At 43.8% G+C, this 23,330-nt stretch overlaps 2 protein-coding genes across 5 annotated transcripts in view; both read right to left on the bottom strand.

Annotated features, from left to right (window-relative positions):
- LOC124159589 (uncharacterized aarF domain-containing protein kinase 5) overlaps window positions 1–23,330 on the bottom strand; it is a 95,237-nt gene that overhangs the window by 33,107 nt on the left and 38,800 nt on the right. The window lies entirely within an intron of this gene.
- Window positions 160–21,917, bottom strand: LOC124159593. The gene is made up of 2 exons (XM_046535511.1): window positions 21,570–21,917; window positions 160–196 (listed from the first exon to the last, which is right to left on the bottom strand). The coding sequence occupies exons 1-2, from the start codon at window positions 21,911–21,913 to the stop codon at window positions 175–177; spliced, it is 366 nt and encodes a 121-aa protein (XP_046391467.1). The 5' UTR covers window positions 21,914–21,917; the 3' UTR covers window positions 160–174.

Below are 23,330 nucleotides of genomic sequence, written 5' to 3'. Positions count from 1 at the left end.
AGTCAAATCTTGCACTTACCAAGGTACACAAAAAAACAATATTATAACAACCTCAGTCAGAAGACTAGAGGAACGAAACAAAATAAAGGCAAGAAACCCAAAACAATAGGGCAAATACCCAGACTGACCAAACCCAGAATCCTGCTCTCACCTCGATCACTCTCCGGGTACGACTCACCGCACCCCACCGCCAAACCTAAGAGAAGAGGAAAAGGTAAGGAGGAAAATGGGTCGTGTGCCGAGGACGGGAAGGGAGGGTTTCACTGACGTGCAAAGAATGGTTTAATCTGCGATACATGACACCGCCGTTTAATTGCTCCCGTATTTATATCACACAACTCGCTGCGCTGCGCGCGCTCGTTAAGGGGCTCCGCCCCTTAAAATCCCCGGATCCGGCTTCGCCGTCTACATTTTTGATCGTTCGAAGAATTTTAGTTCGAATAATCTCACCTCTGCTAGGGGCCGGCTTCGCCGGCCAGGGGGTAGGGAAGCGCCCTGCTCATTCCTCGGAACGGCTCCGCCGTTCCTCATTAAGAGGCGGCTTCGCCGCCCGGGGGTTGGGTGTGCCCCCCCGAGGCTACCCCGCTTAACACACGGAGCGGCTTCGCTGTTCCTCGTCTGAGGTCGGCATAGCCGCCCAGAGGGCAAGGGCATTTCGCAACTTTTTCACCGTTATTCGTTTAAGGGGCAGCTTCGCCGCCCAGGGGTGGATGAAGCCCACAGCGGCTTCGCCGCCCGAGGGTTATTGAAGCTCCCCCTCGCCAATGCCAGTTACTCCTCGGAACGGCTTCGCCGCCTTGGGGATGAAAGACTGCTGCTCCGCTTAGTCCTCAGAATTGGTTTTCTCCACCGAGAGGGGTGCCCAGTGGTATTCGGGGTTTTAATGTGTCATACATGCGGTCATCAATCTTTTACAGTGATTATGTAGCGATGATTGTAAAGGGTAGTGCAATGCGGCGTAATTGTGGCGACAAGTACTCATATAAGAAGGCTTTATGGCAGGTTTTTAATTTTTTTTCCGGGAGTTCCAACGGAATAACCGGGTTTTATACTTGTGTTAAACCAGTGGTCAGAACTCGTTATCATACGTTCCGTGCTGATAAGTCCTAGGAGTTCGAAATAGAGGCGGAATTCTGACGAATCTTTATCCGGAGAGGCGACTTATTACAATTTTTTGTGAGGTTTCACGGGGTGATCGGGGGTTTTAGTATTGACTCCGGCTGAATTGTGACGATAACTATTCGGAAAGGCGATCTTAAAAATTTTTTTTTCGTCGAGGTTCAAGGAGGTTCCAGGGGTTTTCTGGTATTATTTCCCGTATGGTTTGCGGCGGTTCGCCCTCACCAAATATTCCGGATCTAGAGCTCAGAGGGGACGGTAAGTGCGGCATAATGCTCGCGAGAAGTTCCCAAATAGAAGACTTAATGGCACATTTTACATTGGGGGGGGACTTCAGGGGGATACCGGGGGTTTATACGTGTGTACTCCCTGCGGTCACCATCCGTTCACAAAAATTCCGTGGGGATGAGTCGTTTGGGGGCGGTGGAATAGTAACGAAAAGTACCATAAAAGTAGACTTATATGCAAAATTTTATTTTTTGGGGGATGTATGTGGGTTTACCGGGGGTTTATAGGTTTGTACTGCCAGGGATCATTGATCGTCCGCATCAATTCCGTAGCGACGAGTGGTAACGCTTGAGAAAAAGAAGGAATAGTGACGAAAAGTCCCCAAAAAGCTACTCATATGCAAATTTTAATTTTTAGGGGGTTTCAGGGGGTTTAAAGATGACGATGTTCTATGGTCACATCCATTTACTATCATATCTAACAGAAGTGTGCCCTATGACATCCATATTTCGAGAGTAATGCAATAAAAAGCAAACCAGTCCCCGAAAAAAGTGAGTAGTGCCCGCCATTTTTATTTTTTCGCGGTTAAATCTATTAAAACATTTATTAAATGTTTATTATTTCTAAAAGTTAATGCATAGTTGTATGCAACTAAAAATTTTGAAAGAAATGGGTCAGGTTTAAATTGAAAAAATCCTATGTTAACGTTTTGGAAATCGTAATTTTCGTAGATTTTCGGAATATTTTAAATTTTTTCTGAGAAACCAAGGACGACGAAAGAAAATTGTTACCTGAATTTCGCAGACGATGTTATGAACATACATAATAATCATTTTCGTTGTCCAACTTACAAAATTAGGCCGAAAGCAGTGGAAAATAATAAATATTTTCCGAGAAATAGATTTTAGACGCCATTTTGAAAGAGTTTAAGATAGAAATTAACTTAAAAAATTACATAAGTACGTGGCGACATTTATTGGCTTTCATAATATACAACAACGGTCCGTGTGACGGAAATAAATCGCCTGTATAACGATAGAGAGTAAACGAACTCTCGAGAAAATATGGGAACTGCCCGCCATTTTTTATTTTTTGGTGGTTTATCGAAGGCAATATTGTAAAAAAATTTAAATTTTCTGAAACCAAATGCATAGTTTTATGTAAATACAAAGCGCTAACGAAATCGGTCGCGTAAAACTGGACGAAGTCTTGTGTTAATCTTTTGGAAATTGTACTTTTCAGTGATTTTTGGCATATTTTAATTTTTTTCTCGGCAACCAATGAAGACAAAACAAATTGTTGCCTAGGTTAAATGGAGAATCATAAAAGCATATATAATAATCATTTTCGTTGTGCAACACCAAAAATTAGGTGGATGGCAGCGGAAAGTATGAAAATGTTTCCGAAAAATCATTTTTTGGACGCCATTTTGGCGATGTTAAAATTAGCAATTTAATTAAAACAATACATACGTACGTGGCAGAATTCATAGGCTTTCTAAATGCACAACAAAATTCCGAGTTGCTTGCACGGTTTTCGCGCAGTAAAATAAAAACCGAAAGACGGTCCCCGGAAAAAGGGCGATTTCGGCCATTTTGTTGACCCAGCGACGACACGTGGCGGAAACTTCCGGTTTTCGGATTTTTCCTCCGAATCATTTCGGGTTCCCCGCACGCGTGCCAAATTTCAGCTCTCCAACATGTCTAGAAGTGGTCTAGAGTTTGTATCCATGAGTGAGTGAGGCACACATCCGGCTGTATATAATAGGGACTCGCACGCTCCGCGCGCTCGTTAAGGGGCTCCGCCCCTTAAAAACCCCGGTTCCGGCTTCGCCGTCTACATTTGTGGTCGCTCGAAGACTTTGAAAGTTCGAATAATCTCACGTCAGCTAGGGGCCGGCTTCGTCGGCCAGGGGGAAGGGAGGCGCCCCACTCATTCCTCCAAACGGCTTCGCCGTTCCTCGCTGAAGGGCGGCTTCGCCGCCCAGGGGTTGAGTGTGAGTTGAGATGGGTGGAGTCTACAGCGGCTGCGCCGCTTGAACATCGGGGCGGCTTCGCCGCCCGAGGGTTACTGAAGCTCCCCCTCGCCTACGCCAGTCACTCCTCAGAACGGCTTCGCCGTTCCTCGTTGTGGGGCGGCTTCGCTGCCTTGGGGTTGAGGAGCCTCCCCGCGGCTGCTCCGCATAGTCCTCATTAATGATCTTCTCCACCGAGAGGGGTGCCCAGGGGAATTGGGGGGTCTTAATGTGTTATGCATGCGGTCACTAATCGTCCACAGTGATCACGTAGCGATGATTGTAAAGGGTAGTGCAATGCGGAGTAATAGTGGCGACAAGTACCCATAAAAGAAGACTTAATGGCAAGTTTTTCATTATTTGCGGGGGTTCCAACGGAATACCGGAGGGTTTATACTTGTGTTAAACCAGAAGTCAGAAATCGTTCTCATAAATTCCGTGCCGATAAGTCCTAGGGGTCCGGAACAGTGGTCTGACGATTCTTTTACCTGGAGAGGCGATTTATTAGAAATATTTTGGGAGGTTTCACGGGGTTATCGGGGGTTTAAATAAGTGGTAGGGGCACCGGTTAAATTGTGACAAAAAATATTCGGTAAGGCGTCTGTAAAATTTTTTTATTTTTTTTCAGCGATGTTCCAGGAGGTGTTTTCTGGTATTTCTTCCTGTATGGTTTACGGTGGCTTTCCCTCGCCAAATATTCCGGATCTAGAGCTCAGAGGGGACGGGTAGTGCGGCGTAATGTTTGCGAGAAGTTCCCAAATAGGAGACTAAATGACACATTTTACATTTGGGGGGACTTCAGGGGGATACCGGGGTTTAAATGTGTGTACTTCTGGCGGTCACCATCCATTTACATAAATTTCGTGGGGATGAGTCGTTGGGGGCGGTGGAATAGTCACGGAAAGTACCCTAAAAGTAGACTTATATGGAACATTTTATTTTTTGGGGGGTGTATGAGGGTTTACCGGGGGTTTATAGGTTTTTACTTCCAGCGGTCATCAATTGTCCACATCAATTCCGTAGCGATGAGTGGTAAGGATTGGAAAAGCGGCGGAATTGTGACGAAAAGTACCCGAAAAGGCTACTTATGTGCAAATGTTAATTTTTTAGGGGGTTTCGGGGGGTTTAAAGATGACGATACTATATGGTCACATTCATTTACTGTCATATCTAAAAGAAGTAGGCCCTATGACATCCATAGTCCTATGACATCCATGACATTTCGAGAGTAATACAATAAAAAGTAAATCTCTCCCCGGAAAAATTAGTAGTTCCCGCCATTTTTATTTTTTCGCGGTTATATCGATTAAATAAATTATGTATTAAATATTTATTATTTCTGAAAGAAAACGCATAGTTCTATGTAACTACAATGTTTGAAAGAAATCGGTCGGATTTAAATTGACAAAACCTTGTGTTAATCTTTTGGAAATCGTAATTTTCGGTGGTTTTCGGAATATTTTAATTTTTTTCCGAGTAACCAAGGACGACGAAAGAAAATTATTACCTACATTTCGTAGAAAACGTTATGAGCATATATAATATTCATTTTCGTTGTCCTACTCACAAAATAAGGCCAACGGCAGTGGAAAATATGAAATATTTTCAGAGAAATCGATTTTTGGACGCCATTTTGAAAGCGTTTTACTTAGAAATTAACTTAAAAAATTACATAAGTAGGTGGCGACATTTATAAGCTTTCATTATATATGACAACGTTCCCTGTGACGGAAATGTTTCGCCTGTGTAACGATAAATAGTAAACAAACTCCCGGGAGAAATGGGAAGTGTCCGCCATTTTAAATTTTTTGCTGGTTAATTGATGGCAATATTGTAATAATGTTTACATTTTCTGAAAGACAATGCATAGCTTTATGTAAATAGTAAGTCTTAACGAAATCGGTCGTGCAAAACTGGACGAAATCTTGTGTAAATCCTTTGGAAATTGAACTTTTTGGTGATGTTTGGCATATTTTAATTTTTTTCTCGACAACCAAAGGTGACAAAGACAAATTGTTGCCTAGGTTAAATGGAAAATTATGTAAGCATATATATTAATCATTTTTGTTATCATTCACTTTAAAATAAGTCGACGGGAGTGGAAGGAATGAAATTATTTTCGGAAAACCAATTTTTGGACGCCATTTTGGCAGTCAAATTCTATAAAAGATACTAATAACATTATATAATTACGTGCTCACGTTTATTACCTTTCAAAGCGTGCATTAACCATTCACATAGTACGTACCGTTCGCGCGCAGTAAAATAAAAACCGAAAGACGGTCCCCGGAAAAAGCGCGATTTCGGCCATTTTGTCGTCCTAGCGACGACACGTGGTGGAAACTTCCGGTTTTCGGATTTTTCCTCCGAATCATTTCCGGTTCCCCGCACGCGTGCCAAATTTCAGCTCTCCAGCACTTCTAGAAGTGGTCGGGAATTTGTATCCATCAGTGAGTCAGTCACCACGAGGGCTGTATATAGATAGGACTCGCACGCTCCGCGCGCTCGTTAAGGGGCTCCGCCCCTTAAAAACCCCGGTTCCGGCTTCGCCGTCTACATTTGTGGTCGCTCGAAGACTTTGAAAGTTCGAATAATCTCACGTCAGCTAGGGGCCGGCTTCGTCGGCCAGGGGGAAGGGAGGCGCCCCACTCATTCCTCCAAACGGCTTCGCCGTTCCTCGCTGAAGGGCGGCTTCGCCGCCCAGGGGTTGAGTGTGAGTTGAGATGGGTGGAGTCTACAGCGGCTGCGCCGCTTGAACATCGGGGCGGCTTCGCCGCCCGAGGGTTACTGAAGCTCCCCCTCGCCTACGCCAGTCACTCCTCAGAACGGCTTCGCCGTTCCTCGTTGTGGGGCGGCTTCGCTGCCTTGGGGTTGAGGAGCCTCCCCGCGGCTGCTCCGCATAGTCCTCATTAATGATCTTCTCCACCGAGAGGGGTGCCCAGGGGAATTGGGGGGTCTTAATGTGTTATGCATGCGGTCACTAATCGTCCACAGTGATCACGTAGCGATGATTGTAAAGGGTAGTGCAATGCGGAGTAATAGTGGCGACAAGTACCCATAAAAGAAGACTTAATGGCAAGTTTTTCATTATTTGCGGGGGTTCCAACGGAATACCGGAGGGTTTATACTTGTGTTAAACCAGAAGTCAGAAATCGTTCTCATAAATTCCGTGCCGATAAGTCCTAGGGGTCCGGAACAGTGGTCTGACGATTCTTTTACCTGGAGAGGCGATTTATTAGAAATATTTTGGGAGGTTTCACGGGGTTATCGGGGGTTTAAATAAGTGGTAGGGGCACCGGTTAAATTGTGACAAAAAATATTCGGTAAGGCGTCTGTAAAATTTTTTTTTTTTTTTTCAGCGATGTTCCAGGAGGTGTTTTCTGGTATTTCTTCCTGTATGGTTTACGGTGGCTTTCCCTCGCCAAATATTCCGGATCTAGAGCTCAGAGGGGACGGGTAGTGCGGCGTAATGTTTGCGAGAAGTTCCCAAATAGGAGACTAAATGACACATTTTACATTTGGGGGGACTTCAGGGGATACCGGGGTTTAAATGTGTGTACTTCTGGCGGTCACCATCCATTTACATAAATTTCGTGGGGATGAGTCGTTGGGGGCGGTGGAATAGTCACGGAAAGTACCCTAAAAGTAGACTTATATGGAACATTTTATTTTTTGGGGGGTGTATGAGGGTTTACCCGGGGGTTTATAGGTTTTTACTTCCAGCGGTCATCAATTGTCCACATCAATTCCGTAGCGATGAGTGGTAAGGATTGGAAAAGCGGCGGAATTGTGACGAAAAGTACCCGAAAAGGCTACTTATGTGCAAATGTTAATTTTTTAGGGGGTTTCGGGGGGTTTAAAGATGACGATACTATATGGTCACATTCATTTACTGTCATATCTAAAAGAAGTAGGCCCTATGACATCCATAGTCCTATGACATCCATGACATTTCGAGAGTAATACAATAAAAAGTAAATCTCTCCCCGGAAAAATTAGTAGTTCCCCGCCATTTTTATTTTTTCGCGGTTATATCGATTAAATAAATTATGTATTAAATATTTATTATTTCTGAAAGAAAACGCATAGTTCTATGTAACTACAATGTTTGAAAGAAATCGGTCGGATTTAAATTGACAAAACCTTGTGTTAATCTTTTGGAAATCGTAATTTTCGGTGGTTTTCGGAATATTTTAATTTTTTTCCGAGTAACCAAGGACGACGAAAGAAAATTATTACCTACATTTCGTAGAAAACGTTATGAGCATATATAATATTCATTTTCGTTGTCCTACTCACAAAATAAGGCCAACGGCAGTGGAAAATATGAAATATTTTCAGAGAAATCGATTTTTGGACGCCATTTTGAAAGCGTTTTACTTAGAAATTAACTTAAAAAATTACATAAGTAGGTGGCGACATTTATAAGCTTTCATTATATATGACAACGTTCCCTGTGACGGAAATGTTTCGCCTGTGTAACGATAAATAGTAAACAAACTCCCGGGAGAAATGGGAAGTGTCCGCCATTTTAAATTTTTTGCTGGTTAATTGATGGCAATATTGTAATAATGTTTACATTTTCTGAAAGACAATGCATAGCTTTATGTAAATAGTAAGTCTTAACGAAATCGGTCGTGCAAAACTGGACGAAATCTTGTGTAAATCCTTTGGAAATTGAACTTTTTGGTGATGTTTGGCATATTTTAATTTTTTTCTCGACAACCAAAGGTGACAAAGACAAATTGTTGCCTAGGTTAAATGGAAAATTATGTAAGCATATATATTAATCATTTTTGTTATCATTCACTTTAAAATAAGTCGACGGGAGTGGAAGGAATGAAATTATTTTCGGAAAACCAATTTTTGGACGCCATTTTGGCAGTCAAATTCTATAAAAGATACTAATAACATTATATAATTACGTGCTCACGTTTATTACCTTTCAAAGCGTGCATTAACCATTCACATAGCACGTACCGTTCGCGCGCAGTAAAATAAAAACCGAAAGACGGTCCCCGGAAAAAGCGCGATTTCGGCCATTTTGTCGTCCTAGCGACGACACGTGGTGGAAACTTCCGGTTTTTCGGATTTTTCCTCCGAATCATTTCCGGTTCCCCCGCACGCGTGCCAAATTTCAGCTCTCCAGCACTTCTAGAAGTGGTCGGGAATTTGTATCCATCAGTGAGTCAGTCACCACGAGGGCTGTATATAGATAGGACTCGCACGCTCCGCGCGCTCGTTAAGGGGCTCCGCCCCTTAAAAACCCCGGTTCCGGCTTCGCCGTCTACATTTGTGGTCGCTCGAACACTTTTAAAGTTTGAATAATCTCACCTCAGCTAGGGGCCGGCTTCGCCGGCCAGGGGGTAGGGAGGCGCCCCACTCATTCCTCGAAACGGCTTCGCCGTTCCTCGCTGAAGGGCGGCTTCGCCGCCCAGGGGTTGAGTGTGAGTTGAGATGGGGGAGTCTACAGCGGCTGCGCCGCTTGAACTTCGGGGCGGCTTCGCCGCCTTAGGGTTAGTGAAGCTCCCCCTCGCCTACGCCAGTTACTCCTCGGAACGGCTTCGCCGAGGAGCCCCCCGCGGCTGCTCCACCTAGTCCTCATTAATGCTCTTCTCCACCGAGAGGGGTGCTCAGGGGGATTTGGGGGTTTTAATGTGTTATGCATGCGGTCACCAATCGTCCACAGTGATCACGTAGCGATGGTTGTAAAGGGTAGTGCAATGCGGAGGAATAGTGGCGACAAGTACCCATAAAAGATGACTTAATGGCAAGTTTTTCATTTTATTGCGGGGGGTTCCAACGGAATACCGGGGATTTTGTACTTGTGTTAAACCAGTGGTCACAAATCGTTCTCATAAATTCCGTGCCGATAAGTCCTAGGGGTCCGGAATAGTGGTCTGATCATTCTTTTACCTGGAGAGGCGATTTATTAGAATTTTTTGGGAGGTTTCACGGGGTTATCGGGGTTTTTAATGGGTGGTAGGGGTACCAGTTAAAGTGTGACGAAAACTATTCGGAAAGGCGACTTTAAATTTTTTTATTTTTTTCGGCGATGTTCCAGGAGGTGATCGGGGGTTTTCTGGTATTTTTCCCGTATGGTTTATGGTGGCTCGCCCTCACCAAATATTCCGGATCTAGAGCTCAGAGGGGACGGGTAGTGCGGCGTAATGTTTGCGAGAAGTTCCCAAATAGGAGACTAAATGACACATTTTACAATTGGGGGGGGGTGATTTCAGGGGGATACCGGGGGTTTAAATGTGTGTACTCCTGGTGGTCACCATCCGTTCACATAAATTCCGCGGGGATGAGTCGTTGGGGGCGGTGGAATAGTCACGAAAAGTACCCAAAAATTAGACGTATGTGCAAAATTTTATTTTTTGGGGGGGTGTATGTGGGTTTACCGGGGGTTTATAGATTTTTACTGCCAGCGGTCATCAATCGTCCACATCAATTCCGTAGCGATGAGTGGTAAGGATTGGAAAAGCGGCGGAATTGTGACGAAAAGTACCCGAAAAGGCTACTTATATGCAAATTTTATTTTTTTTTTGGGTTTCGGGGGGTTTAAAGATGACGATACTATATGGTCACATTCATTTACTGTCATATCTAAAAGGAGTAGGCCCTATGACATCCATAGTCCTATGACATCCATGACATTTCGAGAGTAATACAATAAAAAGTAAATCTCTCCCCAGAAAAATTAGTAGTTCCCGCCATTTTTATTTTTTCGCGGTTATATCGATTAAAAAATGTATTAAATATTTATGTTTTCTGAAAGAAAATGCATAGTTCTATGTAACTACAATGTTTGAAAGAAATCGGTCGGGTTAAAATTGACAAAACCTTGTGTTAATCTTTTGGAAATCGTAATTTTCGGTGGTTTTCGGAATATTTTAATTTTTTTCCGAGTAACCAAGGACGACGAAAAAATATTATTACCTACATTTCGTAGACAATGTTATAAGCATATATAATAATCATTTTCGTTGTCCTACTCACAAAATAAGGCCAACGGCACTGGAAAATATGAAATATTTTCCGAGAAATCGATTTTTGGACGCCATTTTGAAAGCGTTTTACTTAGAAATTAACTTCAAAAATTACATAAGTAGGTGGCGACATTTATAAGCTTTCAATATATATGACAACGTTCCGTAAGACGGAAATTTTTTGCCTGTGTAACGATAAATAGTAAACAAACTCCCGGGAGAAATGGGAAGTGTCCGCCATTTTTAATTTTTTGCTGGTTTATTGATGGCAATATTGTAAAAATGTTTACATTTTCTGAAAGAAAATGCATAGCCTTATGTATATAGTAAGTCTAAACGAAATCGGTCGTGTAAAACTGGACGAAATCTTGTGTTAATCCTTTGAAAATTGTACTTTTTGGTGATTTTTGGCATATTTTAATTTTTTTCTCGAAAACCAAAGGTGACAAAGACAAATTGTTGCCTAGGTTAAATGGAAAAATATGTAAGCATATATAATATTCATTTTTGTTATCATTCACGTTAAAATAAGTCGACGGGAGCGGAAGGAATGAAATTATTTTAGAAAAACCAATTTTTGGACGCCATTTTGGCAGTCAAATTCTTTAAAAGATACTAATAACATTATACAATTACGTGCTCACGTTTGTTACCTTTCAAATCGTGCATAAAACATTCACATAGCACGAACCGTTCGCGCGCAGTAAAATAAAAACCGAAAGACGGTCCCCGGAAAAAGCGCGATTTCGGCCATTTTGTCGTCCTAGCGACGACACGTGGTGGAAACTTCCGGTTTTCGGATTTTTCCTCCGGATCATTTCGGGTTCCCCGCACGCGTGCCAAATTTCAGCTCTCCAGCACTTCTGGAAGTGGTCGGGAATTTGTATCCATCAGTGAGTCAGTCACCACGCCGGCTGTATATAGATAGGACTCGCTGCGCTGCGCGCGCTCGTTAAGGGGCTCCGCCCCTTAAAACCCCGGTTCCGGCTTCGCCGTCTACATTTGTGGTCGTTCGAAGAATTTTATTTCGAATAATCTCACCTAAGCTAGGGGCCGGCTTCGCCGGCCAGGGGGTAGGAAAGCGCCGCTCTCCTTCCTCGGAACGGCTTCGCCATTCCTCGTCTGGGGTCGGCATAGCCGTCCAGAGGGCGAGGGCATTTCGGAACTGTTTCACCGTTATTCGTTTAAGGGGCGGCTTCGCTGCCAAGAGGTGGGGGGAGCTGACAGCGGCTGCGCCGCTTGAACGTCGGGGCGGCATCGCCGCCCGGGGGTTATTGAAGCTCCCCCTCGCCTACGCCAGTTACTCCTCGGAACGGCTTCGCCGTTCCTCGTTGTGGGGCGGCTTCGCCGCCTTGGGGTTGAGGAGCCCCCCCGCGGCTGCTCCGCTTATTCCTCATAAATGGTCTTATCCGCCGAGAGGGGTGCCCAGGGGGATTCGGGGGTTTTAATGTGTTATGCATGCGATCACCAATCGTCCGCAGTGATTACGTAGCGATGATTGTAAAGGGTAGTGCAATGCGGAATAAAAGTAGCGACAAGAACCCATAAAAGAGGACTTAATGGCATGTTTTTCATTTTTTTGCGGGAGGTTCCCACGGGAATACCGAGGTTTTTTACTTGTGTCAAACCAGTGGTCACAAATCGTTCTCATAAATTCTGTGACGACAAGTCCTAGGGGTCCGGAACAGTGGTCTGAGGATTCTTTTACCTGGAGAGGCGATTTATTAGAAATTTTTTGGGAGGTTTCACGGGGTTACCGAGGTTTTAATAAGTGGTAGGGGCATCAGTTAAATTGTGACGAAAAGTACTCGGAAAGGCGACTATAATTTTATTTTCGGCGATGTTCAAGTAGGTTTCATAAGTTTTCTGGTATTTTTCCCGTATGGTTTACGGTGGCTCGCCCTCACCAAATATTCCGGATCAAGATCTCAGAGGGGACGGGTAGTGCGGCGTAATGCTCGTTTGAAGTTCTCAAATAGTAGACTTAATGGCATTTCAGGGATGGGATTTCAGGGGGATACCGGGGGTTTATATGTGTGTACTCCTGGCGCTCACCATTCGTTCACTCCTTCCTCGGAACGGCTTCGCCGTTCATCATCTGGCGTCTGCATAGCCGCCCAGAGGGCAAGGGCATTTCGGAACTGTTTCACCGTTATCCGTTTAAGGGGCGGCTTCGCCGCCAAAGGGCGGAGGGAGCCCACAGCGGCTGCGCCTCTTTAAACATCGGGGGTTACTGAAGCTCCCCCTCGCCTATGCCAGTTACTCCTCGGAATGGTTTCGCCGCCTTGGGGATGAAGAGCCCCCCGCGGCTGCTCCGCTTAGTCCTCATAAATGGTCTTCTCCACCGAGAGGGGTGCCCCGGGGGATTCGGGGTTTAATATGCTATGCATGCGGTCACCAATCCTCCACAGTGATTATGAAGGTAAAGATGATTGTAAAGGGTAGGGCAATGCGGCGTAATAGTGGTGACAAGTACCCATAAATGAAGACTTAATGGCAACTTTTTCATTTTTTTGCGGGGGGTTCCAAGGGAATACCGGGGGTTTTATACTGGTGTTAAACCAATGGTCACAAATCGTTCTCATAAATTCTGTGCCGATAAGTCCTAGGGGTCTAAAATAGAGGCGGAATTCTGACGATTCTTTCACCTGGAGAGGGGATTTAAAAAAAAACATTTTGGGAGTTTTCACGGGGTTATCGGGGGTTTTAATAAGTAGTAGTGGCACCGGCTAAAATGGGAGGAAAACTATTCGGAATGGCGACTTTAAAAATTTTAATTTTTTCGGCGAGGTTCCAGGAGGTGATCGGGGGTTTTCTGGTATATTTTCCCGTATGGTTTACGGTGACCCGCCTTCACCAAACATTCTGGATCTAGAGCTCAGAGGGGACGGGTAGTGCGACGTAATCTTTGCGAGAAGTTCCCAAATAGGAGATTTAATGGCACATTTTACATTTGGGGGGATTTTAGAGGGATACCGTGGGTTTATATGAGTGTACTCCTGGCGGTCACCATCCGTTCACATAAATTCCGTAGGTATTAGTCGTTGGGGTAAGAACCAGCGGTGTAATAGTCACGGAAAGTACACAAAAAGTAGACTTATATGAAAATTTTTATTTTTTGGGGGGTGTATGTGGGTTTACCGGGGGTTTATAGGTTTGTACAGCCAGGGGTCAGCAATCGTCTACATCAATTCCGTAGCGATGAGTGGTAAGGCTTGGAAATGCGGCGGAATTCTGACGAAAAGTACCCGAAAAGGCTACATATATGCAAATTTTAATTTTTTAGGGGTTTTCAGGGGGTTTAAAGATGAAAACATTATATGATCACATTCATTTACTATCATATCTAAGAGAAGTTGCCCCTATGACATCCATATTTCGATAGTAGTACAATAAAAAGTAAACCTCTTCCCGGAAAAAATTAGTATTGTCCGCCATTTTTATTTTTCCGCAGTTATATCGATTGCAACATTTATTAAATTCTTATATTTTCGGAAACCATATGCATAGATGTATGTAATTGTGGAGTTTAAAAGACATCGGTCGGGAAAACATTGAAGAAATCTTGTGTCAATCTTATGAAATTCGTAATTTTCGGTGATTTTGGGAACGTTTTTATTTTTTCTGGAAAACCATGGACGACGAAAGAAAATTCTTACCTATATATCGTAGACGATTTTATGAGCATATATAATAATCATTTTCAGTATCCTACACCTGCAATTACGACGATGGGAGAGGGGGTTATGAAATTTGTTTCGAAAAAGCATTTCCGGACGCCATTTGTGCAGCAATTTACTTTAAAATTATCTAAATCCATTGCATAATTACGTGACTACATTCATCAGCTTTCAAAACGTACATAAACTATCCGCGTGGCACACACCGTTCACGCGCAGTAAAATAAAAACGGAAATACCGTCCCCGGAAAAGGCGCGATTTCGGCCATTTTGTCGTCCTAGCCACGACACGTGGCGGAAACTTCTAGTTTTCGGATTTTTCCTCCGGAAGTTTCTGGTATATTTTCCCGTATGGTTTGCGGTGGCCCGCCCTCATCAAATATTCCGGATCTAGAGCTCAGAGTGTACGGGTAGTGCGGCGTATTGTTTACTAGAAGTTCCCAAATAGGAGACTTTTATGAATTTTTTTATTTTTTGGGGGGTGTATGTGGGTTAACCGGGGATTTATAGCTTTGTACTGCCAGGGGTCATCAATCGTCCACATTAATTCCGTAGCGATGAGTGGTAATTCTTGAGAAAGCGGCGTAATCGTGACGTAAAATACCCGAAAAGGCTACTTATGTGCAAATTTTAATTTTTTAGGCGGTTTCGGGGGGCTTAAAGATGACGATACTATATGGTCACATTTATTTACTTTCATATCTAACAGAAGTGAGCCCTATGACATCCATATTTCGAGAGTAATACAATAAAAAGCAAACCAGTCCCCGAAAAAAGTGAGTAGCGCCCGCCATTTTTATTTTTTCGCGGTTAAATGCGTTGAATCATTTGTTAAAAGTTCATGTTTTCTGAAAGAAAATGCAAAGCTGTATGTGTCTACAAAGTTTGAAAGAAATCGGTAAGGTTAAAGCTGACAAAATCTTGTGTTAATCTTTTGGAAATCGTAATTTTCGGTGATTTTCGAAATATTTTATTTTTTTTCTGAGTAACCAAGGACGACGAAAGAAAATTGTTGCCTACATTTAGTAGACAATGTTATAAGCATATATAATAATCATTTTCGTTACCCTACACCTTAAATTAACTGGAATGGAGCGGAAGTTATGAAATTTTATTAGAAAAATCAATTTTTGGACGCCATTTTGGTTGCAATTTTCTCAAATGGAAACTAATAAATTTACTTTATTACGTGCCCACGTTCATCAGCTTTCAAAAACAGCATTAACGACCCGTGTGTCACGCATACATCGCGCGCAGTAAATTAAAAACCGAAAGATGGTCCCCGAAAAAAGCCCGATTTCGGCCATTTTGTCGTCCTAGCGACGACACGTGGTGGAAACTTCCGGTTTTCGGATTTTTCCTCCGGATCATTTCGGGTTCCCCGCACGCGTGCCAAATTTCAGCTCTCCAGCACGTCTGGAAGTGGTCGGGAATTTGTATCCATCAGTCAGTCAGTCACCTCAAGGGCTGTATATAATAGGGACTCGCACGCTCCGCGCGCTCGTTAAGGGGCTCCGCCCCTTAAAAACCCCGGTTCCGGCTTCGCCGTCTACATTTGTGGTCGTTCGAAATATTTTAGTTCGAATAATCTCACCTCGGCTAGGGGCCGGCTTCGCCGGCCGGGGGTAGAGAAGCGCAACACTCATTCCTCGGAACGGCTTCGCCGTTCCTCGTTGAGAGGCGGCTTCGTCGCCCAGGGGTTTAGTGTGCCCCTCCGGAGCTACCCCGCTTCATACTCGGAACGGCTTCGCCGTTCCTCGTTTTGGGTCGGCATAGCCGCCCAGAGGGCGAGGGCATTTCCGAACTGTTTCACCGTTATACCGTTTAAGGGGCGGCTTCGCCGCCCAGGGGTGGGAGGAGCCCACAGCGGCTGCGCCGCTAGAACATCGGGACGGCTTCGCCGCCCGAGGGTTACTGAAGGTCCCCCTCGCCTGCGCCAGTTACTTCTCAGAACGTCCTCGCCGTTTCACGATGTGGGGCGGCTATGCCGCCATTGGCTTGAGAAGCCCCCCGCGGCTGCTCCGCTTATACTTCATAAATGGTCTTCTCCACCGAGAGGGGTACCCAGGGCGATGCGGGGGTTCTAATGTGTGGCAGAATTCTGACGATTCTTTTACCCGGAGAGGTGATTTATTAGGAATTTTTTTGGGGAGATTTCACGGGGTTATCGGGGGTTTTAATAAGCAGCAGGGGCTAAACTGTGACGAAAACTACTCGGAGAGGCGACTTAAAGTTTTTTAATTTTTTTCGGCGAGGTTCCAGGAGGTGATCGGGGGTTTTCTGGTATTTTTTCCCGTATACTTTACGGTGGCCCGCCCTCACCAAATTAGGGGGGATTTCAGGGGGATACCGGGGGTTTATTTGCTTGTACACGTGGCAGTTACCATCCGTTCACATAAATTTCGTGGCGATGAGTCGTTGGGGGCGGTGATGTAGTCACGAAAAGTACCCAAAAAGTAGACTTATATGCAAACTTTTATTTTTTTGGGGGTATATGTGGGTTTACCGGGGGTTTATAGGTTTTTACTGCCAGGGGTCATCAATCGTCCATATCAATTTCGTAGCGATGTGTCATAAGGCTTGGGGAAGCGGCGGAATTGTGACGAAAAATACCCGAAAAGGCTACTTATATGCAAATTTTTACTTTTTAGGGGGTTTCGGGGGGTTTAGAGATGACGAAACTATATGGTCACATTCATTTACTGTCATAACTAAAAGAAGTGTGCCTTATGACATCCATATTTCGAGAGTAATACAATAAAAAGCAAACTAGTCCCTGGAAAAAGTGAGTAGTACCAGCCATTTTTATTTTTTCGCGGTTAAATGCGTTGAATCATTTATTAAAAATTCATGTTTTCTGAAAGACAATGCAAAGTTGTATGTAACTACAAGGTTTGAAAGAAATCGGTAAGGTTAAAGTTGACAAAATCTTGTGTTAATCTTTTGGAAATCGTAATTTTCGGTGATTTTCGAAATATTTTATTTTTTTTCTGAGTAACCAAGAACGACGAAAGAAAATTGTTGCCTACATTTCGTAGACAATGTTATAAGCATATATAATAATCATTTTCGTTACCCTACACCTTAAATTAACTCGAATGGAGCGGAAGTTATGAAATTTTATTCGAAAAATCAATTTTTGGACGCCATTTTGGCTGCAATTTTCTCAAATGGAAACTAATAAATTTACTTTATTACGTGCCCACGTTTATCAGCTTTCAAAAAAAGCATAAACGACCCGTGTGTCACGCATAATTCGCGCGCAGTAAAATAAAAACCGAAAGACGGTCCCCGGAAAAAGCGCGATTTCGGCCATTTTGTCGTCCTAGCGACGACACGTGGTGGAAACTTCCGGTTTTCGGATTTTTCCTCCGGATCATTTCGAGTTCCCCGCACGCGTGCCAAATTTCAGCTCTCCAGCACTTCTAGAAGTGGTCGGGAATTTGTATCCATCAGTGAGTCAGTCACCACGAGGGCTGTATATAGATAGGATTCCACTGTAACTGGGCTGGTAAACCTAAGGATCTTTAAAGGACCCTCCCATTTTGCCAACAGTTTAGCGCTCCTCTTATTTACTGCAGAGCTTTGGGGGTACATTTTACCGGACACCAATTGCCCAACTACGAATGGTTGAGGCTGACGTCCCTGGTTATACCGGGCGGCAACAGCTCTATTAGCCTCTCTTAATTTTTTTACGGCAGCCTCCCAACGGTTTTCTGGCTCGCCACTCTCTTGAATAACATCGTCATCCATACCCCACTGCAATGCGAGCGGATGGTTCAGTTCCCGACCCAAAAACAAGCTCGCTGGCGTCATTTTCGTGCTTTCATGAACAGCGGAGTTACACGCTATTGCAAGTGCACCAAGATTCTCATCCCAACGATCGTGTGAATCTCTATGAAAAATAGTGAGGGCGGCCTTCAAATTTCGAAAGAATCTTTCGATATGAGAGGGTTGCGGGTAATGAGGTGATGTCGTTACATGCTTGATACCCCACCTGAAACACGCGTCTTTCATCGCGCCTCCTGTAAATATGGCGGCGTTATCTGACACTATTGTTTTGGGGAACCCCAGAATAGAAAACACCCTATTAAACAAAACCTTAATGGTGTTCGCAGCCGTCATATTTCTTGTGGGTTATTAACATGGTGAACTTAGAAAAACCGTCTATGACTCCCAAAATTGCCGTGTGCCCGCTTCGAGTGCGCGTTAGTGGTCCCATGTAATCAATAAAAATTTGGTCGTAGATTTTAGCTGGCGCTTCTGCCGAATGGTATCCTACCCGAGTATTTTGCGCCGGCTTCGCCTTCTGACAATCGGGACAAGACCGAACGTAATTCAGTATATCTCTGTTCATATTAGGCCAATAAAATTCACGAGTTATCTTATTCCTTGTTTTATGATACCCCATATGTCCTCCAATAACAGAGTCATGAAAGTACGCCATCGTCACGGCTCTTATAACCGAAGGAATCCATACTCTATTTCGTCGCGCCCATTTGTTTCTGAAAACTAATATCCCTCCACGAACCTTCATATCTCTAACCTTTTCCCCCCTGTTAATCCTATCTTTAATTTTTTGGCATTCGGGATCTTGTTGCTGGTGCTCCAATATCGAGATAAAACTCAAGGGGGCTGTCTGAAGGACACAAAGGGCAGGACTTTTTTCCTGAGTTTCTTCTTCAAACATACGCGATAAACAATCCGCAACGACATTTTCATTACCCTTAACATGCATAGTCTTAAACTTATAACCCGCCAAGCGTAGCATCCAGCGTCCGACCTTTCCTAATTGCTTCGGATGCCGACGCATCCAAGACAGAGCCTCGTTGTCGGTATATAGTTCAAACTCCCGATTACGCAGATATTGGTCGAATTTTTCGACTCCAAATACCACCGCTAGGCATTCAGCCTCGTACGCGGCATATTTTCTTTCGGCTTCGCTGAGTGTCCTACTGGCATACGCAACCGGCGTCAAATGCCCCTCAATTCGTTGAGATAACACGGCCGCTACTGCGTTGGCGGAGGCATCGGTGTGCACGACAAACGTCTCGCTAAAATCGGGGATACGGAGCACTGGGGGTGAGGCTATTCTCTTCCGCAATTCATCAAAGGCATTCTGTTGAGCACGCCCCCACACGAACCGACAATTTTTTTTCTTTAGAGCGTTTAAGGGAGCTGATATTTCCGAAAAACCGGGTATGAAACGAGCGTAATAACTACACATGCCTTAGAATCTCTTAGTTGCCCTGAGGTCTTTTGGTGTAGGAAAGTTAAACACGACCCTACCCCTCTCAGGGTCAATCTGTATTCCTTTCTCAGAGATTACGTGCCCCAAAAACTTAATTTCGTTCCGTGCTAAAGATATTTTTTCAGGATTAACCGTTATCTTGGCGTGCCTCAACCGCTGTAATACCTCCCTTAAGTGTTTACAATGGTCACTAAAATTACTGTTATAAATCACAATATCATCCAAGTAGTTAAATACGTATTCGTATTTTATGTCACTAAAGATCTTATCAATCAGTCGCGACAGTATTTGTCCCCCGGTGCAAATACCGAAGGGCAGACGATTGTATTCATACAGCCCAAATGGCATAATAAAAGCGGTGGCTCGCCTACTCCTTGAAGTAAGAGGAATCTGGTGGTAAGCCGCGTTCAAGTCTAGCACCGAGAAATACTTTGCTTTACCAAAATGAAGAAACGCATTTTCGGTGGTGGGCAGCGGAAAAGCATCAAAAACCACCTTCGCGTTGAGCGCATGATAGTCTACTACCATCCGTGAAGAGTTATCCTTTTTAGATACTAAAAATGCCGGACTGGCGTACGCCGAATTAGATTCCTTTATCACCCCCTTTTTCAATAAATCCTGAACTACCATTTTCATCTCTGACATTTTGATCGGATTGCATTGGAAGGGGGGCGAACGCACTGGCGTCCAATCAGACAACGGAAGGTCATATTCCAAACGGTCAGTACACCCCAATTTTTTTGTGATTACGTCACCATATTCTCCAATAATTTCTGTAATCTCTTTTTTTTTATCATTACTTAACTTAGAAGATATCGCGGAATCCACATCTGCTTCTTCATTTTCGGTAGGGAGTACATAACCTATCACTCCGGGACGTGCCTTAAAAGAATAAGTCTTGCTAACAAAATTCAAGGTCATACCTGCGTGCTCCATGAAGTCCGCCCCTAAAATAATTGAAACCGGACAACCCGGAAGAATCAGTAACTCCTGGTCCCAGGTTAACCCATCAATTTTTATTCGCAGCAAAACAGTTTTGGAAATTTTGATCGGCGACGATCCCACTCCACGGCATAAAATTTCTCTTTCCCGTATTTTACTAGGCAGAAAAAGTACCTTCTCTAAAAAGGATTCGTCAACACAAGAATAAATAGCACCCGAATCAAGAAGCGCAATAGTTTTTGTCCCATTAACCCTTGCGTTTACCTTAGGCGACATTCCAGTATCAACTCCGGATATTCGACCAAAAAAGGTGACACTTCTACCACGGCGAGGACGGAGCTTATTCCTCCCGTGGCTTACGCGTTTCCCTGACTATCTTTATTTCTCAATGAAGGCCCTGAACGGTCGAAACGCTCTTGCTCTCGTTGTCTCTTATTGCCCCAGAATGAACCACCGCGGTTCTGACAAGGGGGCGTCACCCGAGGATTAGCCGAATATGCAGCTAAGCTATCAGACCTCCTCCTCCCCAAACTCGGGTTACCAAATTCCCTATCAACCATTTCATCACCTTGGGGCGGTTCACGGTATGACTCCGCGTCTATTTTTCTGGCGTCCAGTTCTCGACCCCATTTTTCTAACTCCTCTAAGGAGTCCGGCCTCGGGGATAAGTGCCAAGAATAATATGGATTAAAATTCCCACAAACTATTTCCAATAGCTCCTCTGAACGCACGGGACTTTCTAGTCTATTATTCATTTTGATAATTAAAGCAAGGTAGTCGCCTAACGTTTCCTCCGGTCCTTGCGACCTGTTATATAAGTCCCTTCTTAATCGTGCATCGTAATTGGGAGGACCAAACCGCGCTTTAACTTCTCGCGTGAATTCCCTATAGTTAAAAAATTTATTATCCCAGAACCAAGTCCGGGCCTTGCCTCCCAGTACTTCGGGCAATAATTTCATTAACATCAGCTCGCTGACTTCAAAATGCTCGACAAACTTATCTAGTACTTCCAAGAAACTTCTCACATTTTCCTCGCCTTCCCCCTTGAACCGCAGTTCCCAGCGTTTCGCCGCAGTTAGAATTTGCTCTAGCCTTACGAAGTCAAACCCGATAGCTTCACTTGATTTGGAAGGACCCATGTCAGCTCTACTCACATTTGTATTTTCGGGCACCGTTTCAGTAGTTGCGGACAAACTCCGCACATACTCGCGCAAACGTTTCCTCAGATCATCTAGTACGCCGTCACTACTAATCCCAAACCGTTCACAAGCACTAATCGCTTCCGTTTTAGACAGATCATTAATCCAGCTCGTTCCCTCTGGTACCTTGAATGCCATGATTACCACGATATCCTACACTGCCACCTCAAAACCACGGACCTCTGGGTTATGTATGGGCCCAGCACGCTTCCACTCTGGGTCACGCTCCCGTTCCCGATCCCGCTCGTACAACTGAAGTGTCCCCCTGGCGAGCAATCGACGACGAAGGCGGTGGCAAGGAGAGGGGAGGAGCCTTCGTCCCCTTTCTGCTCTCCCCCACTACTGTCTGCCCCTCCACCACTTCCCCTCCACCACGCCCAGAAATTCTGTTTACTTTTCAGGCAGAAGGCTCCCCTTCTGAGAGCTGTGCAGAGGAGGGCTGAGTGGATTTGTGTGAGGCTCTTGAGAGTTGTGGAGTGCTTAATCATGCCTGTAAGACTAGTTTTAACTGTCATGCATTGATTTATCATGTACAGCAGGTTATCTCTGAAGTTTCTCTTATCATCACCATTTTAACACTTTCACTGCTGGCCATTTTGATGAAAAATATCGCTGCGAGCGGCAGTGGTTTTTCTGCATAACCAAGTAGATATGTCTCTATGGATACCTTAAAAAATAATAATAAAAATCCTATGATTGTTTTAAACAAATAAAACGAAGGACGCACCGGTGCGTCTGCCGCTCACAGCATTGCCAAAGCTATGCAACCCGTGTCACATCGTTATGCAACCCGCTATACAAATATTTTTATCTCCCTTAATTCTCATCTAACGTTCATATATTTCAACTTATTTTGCAAATAAATAGATATATTTAAAAATTTGGAGTATTCGAAAATTAAAAAATTTTATTTATTTTTAATTAAATAATATTTTTCTCGTAAATAATTACAGACTCATAATTTACTCGTGGTTTTGGGATAACTTCCAAGAATCATACTGAAAAGACACTAGAATGAAGAGTGCTATTTAAGTCAGCAATAAATATAAGACCTAAGAAAATATCCTAAAGCATAAAACCGTTTTTTACGGGCAATCTGGATCGTTAGTGCTAACATATTTTCTCACTCTATTTTTGGCACATACTCTGCACTTCTTTCTTCCATTTTTTTCATTTCCAAATTATGTGGTGAGTGAACATGTTTAGGGGAACTCATTGAAGGCATTACCTCAGGTTGGACATTTAGCAATGAGTTTATTGATTCATCGCGGTATTCTAACAAATTTACACGTTTCCCACTAAATCTTTGGTATAGAATGAAAGAATGAATCATTAGTATCTGAATAAAGTATATTCTCAACTTTAGGTACCTACGGAGAATTTTTGATTCGCAAAGACAATATGACAACAATTTATCGGTCTTGTCTTTGCCTCCAATATGTTTATTGTAAGCGTCCACCATACTGGGCTAAGTTGAAACCCTTTCCCGCCTGCCCGCAAAATCGTGTCCATACTCAGACGAAATCATCTTCACATCTCTTTTATCCCTCCATTTCAAAACGCACCCCCCATTATATCGTAGCAAGCAATTTTAAAAATATATCCGGGTTATTTTTCCTTTTCATTAGCAGAATGACTGTACAGTATGTTTCCTCTGTACAGTATGTTTTTGCAGACAATGGAAAAGGCTCACACTGTCGTAAAATTATCCCTGTACACAGCATGCCCCGTATTTTTTAAATTTGCCAACAATTTATGAGTCACTTTCTCTGCGTTCCCTGCTCCCCCCACTTTTTTACCCTCGGTGCCACAATATATCAAGCAATCCAAAACCAAACCGTATTGCAAACAAGAAGTACACTTCACTCATACTTGCTTGGAATGTATCATGCAAGGGCCGTATTT

The sequence above is a fragment of the Ischnura elegans genome, chromosome 5 (assembly GCF_921293095.1).
Source record: "Ischnura elegans chromosome 5, ioIscEleg1.1, whole genome shotgun sequence".
Taxonomy (NCBI): Eukaryota; Metazoa; Arthropoda; class Insecta; order Odonata; family Coenagrionidae; genus Ischnura; species Ischnura elegans.
Note: the sequence above shows the minus strand (reverse complement) of the source record. Positions and strands in the feature narration are given on the sequence as shown.

Coding starts and splice junctions, on each gene's coding strand:
- LOC124159593 (XM_046535511.1), bottom strand. CDS start 21,913: ATGATTAAGCACTCCACAACTCTCAAGAGCCTCACACAAATCCACTCA. Junction 197..21,569: donor TGGCAGTGTAGGATATCGTG/GTAATCATGGCA, acceptor CTCTTCTCTTAG/GTTTGGCGGTGGGGTGCGGT.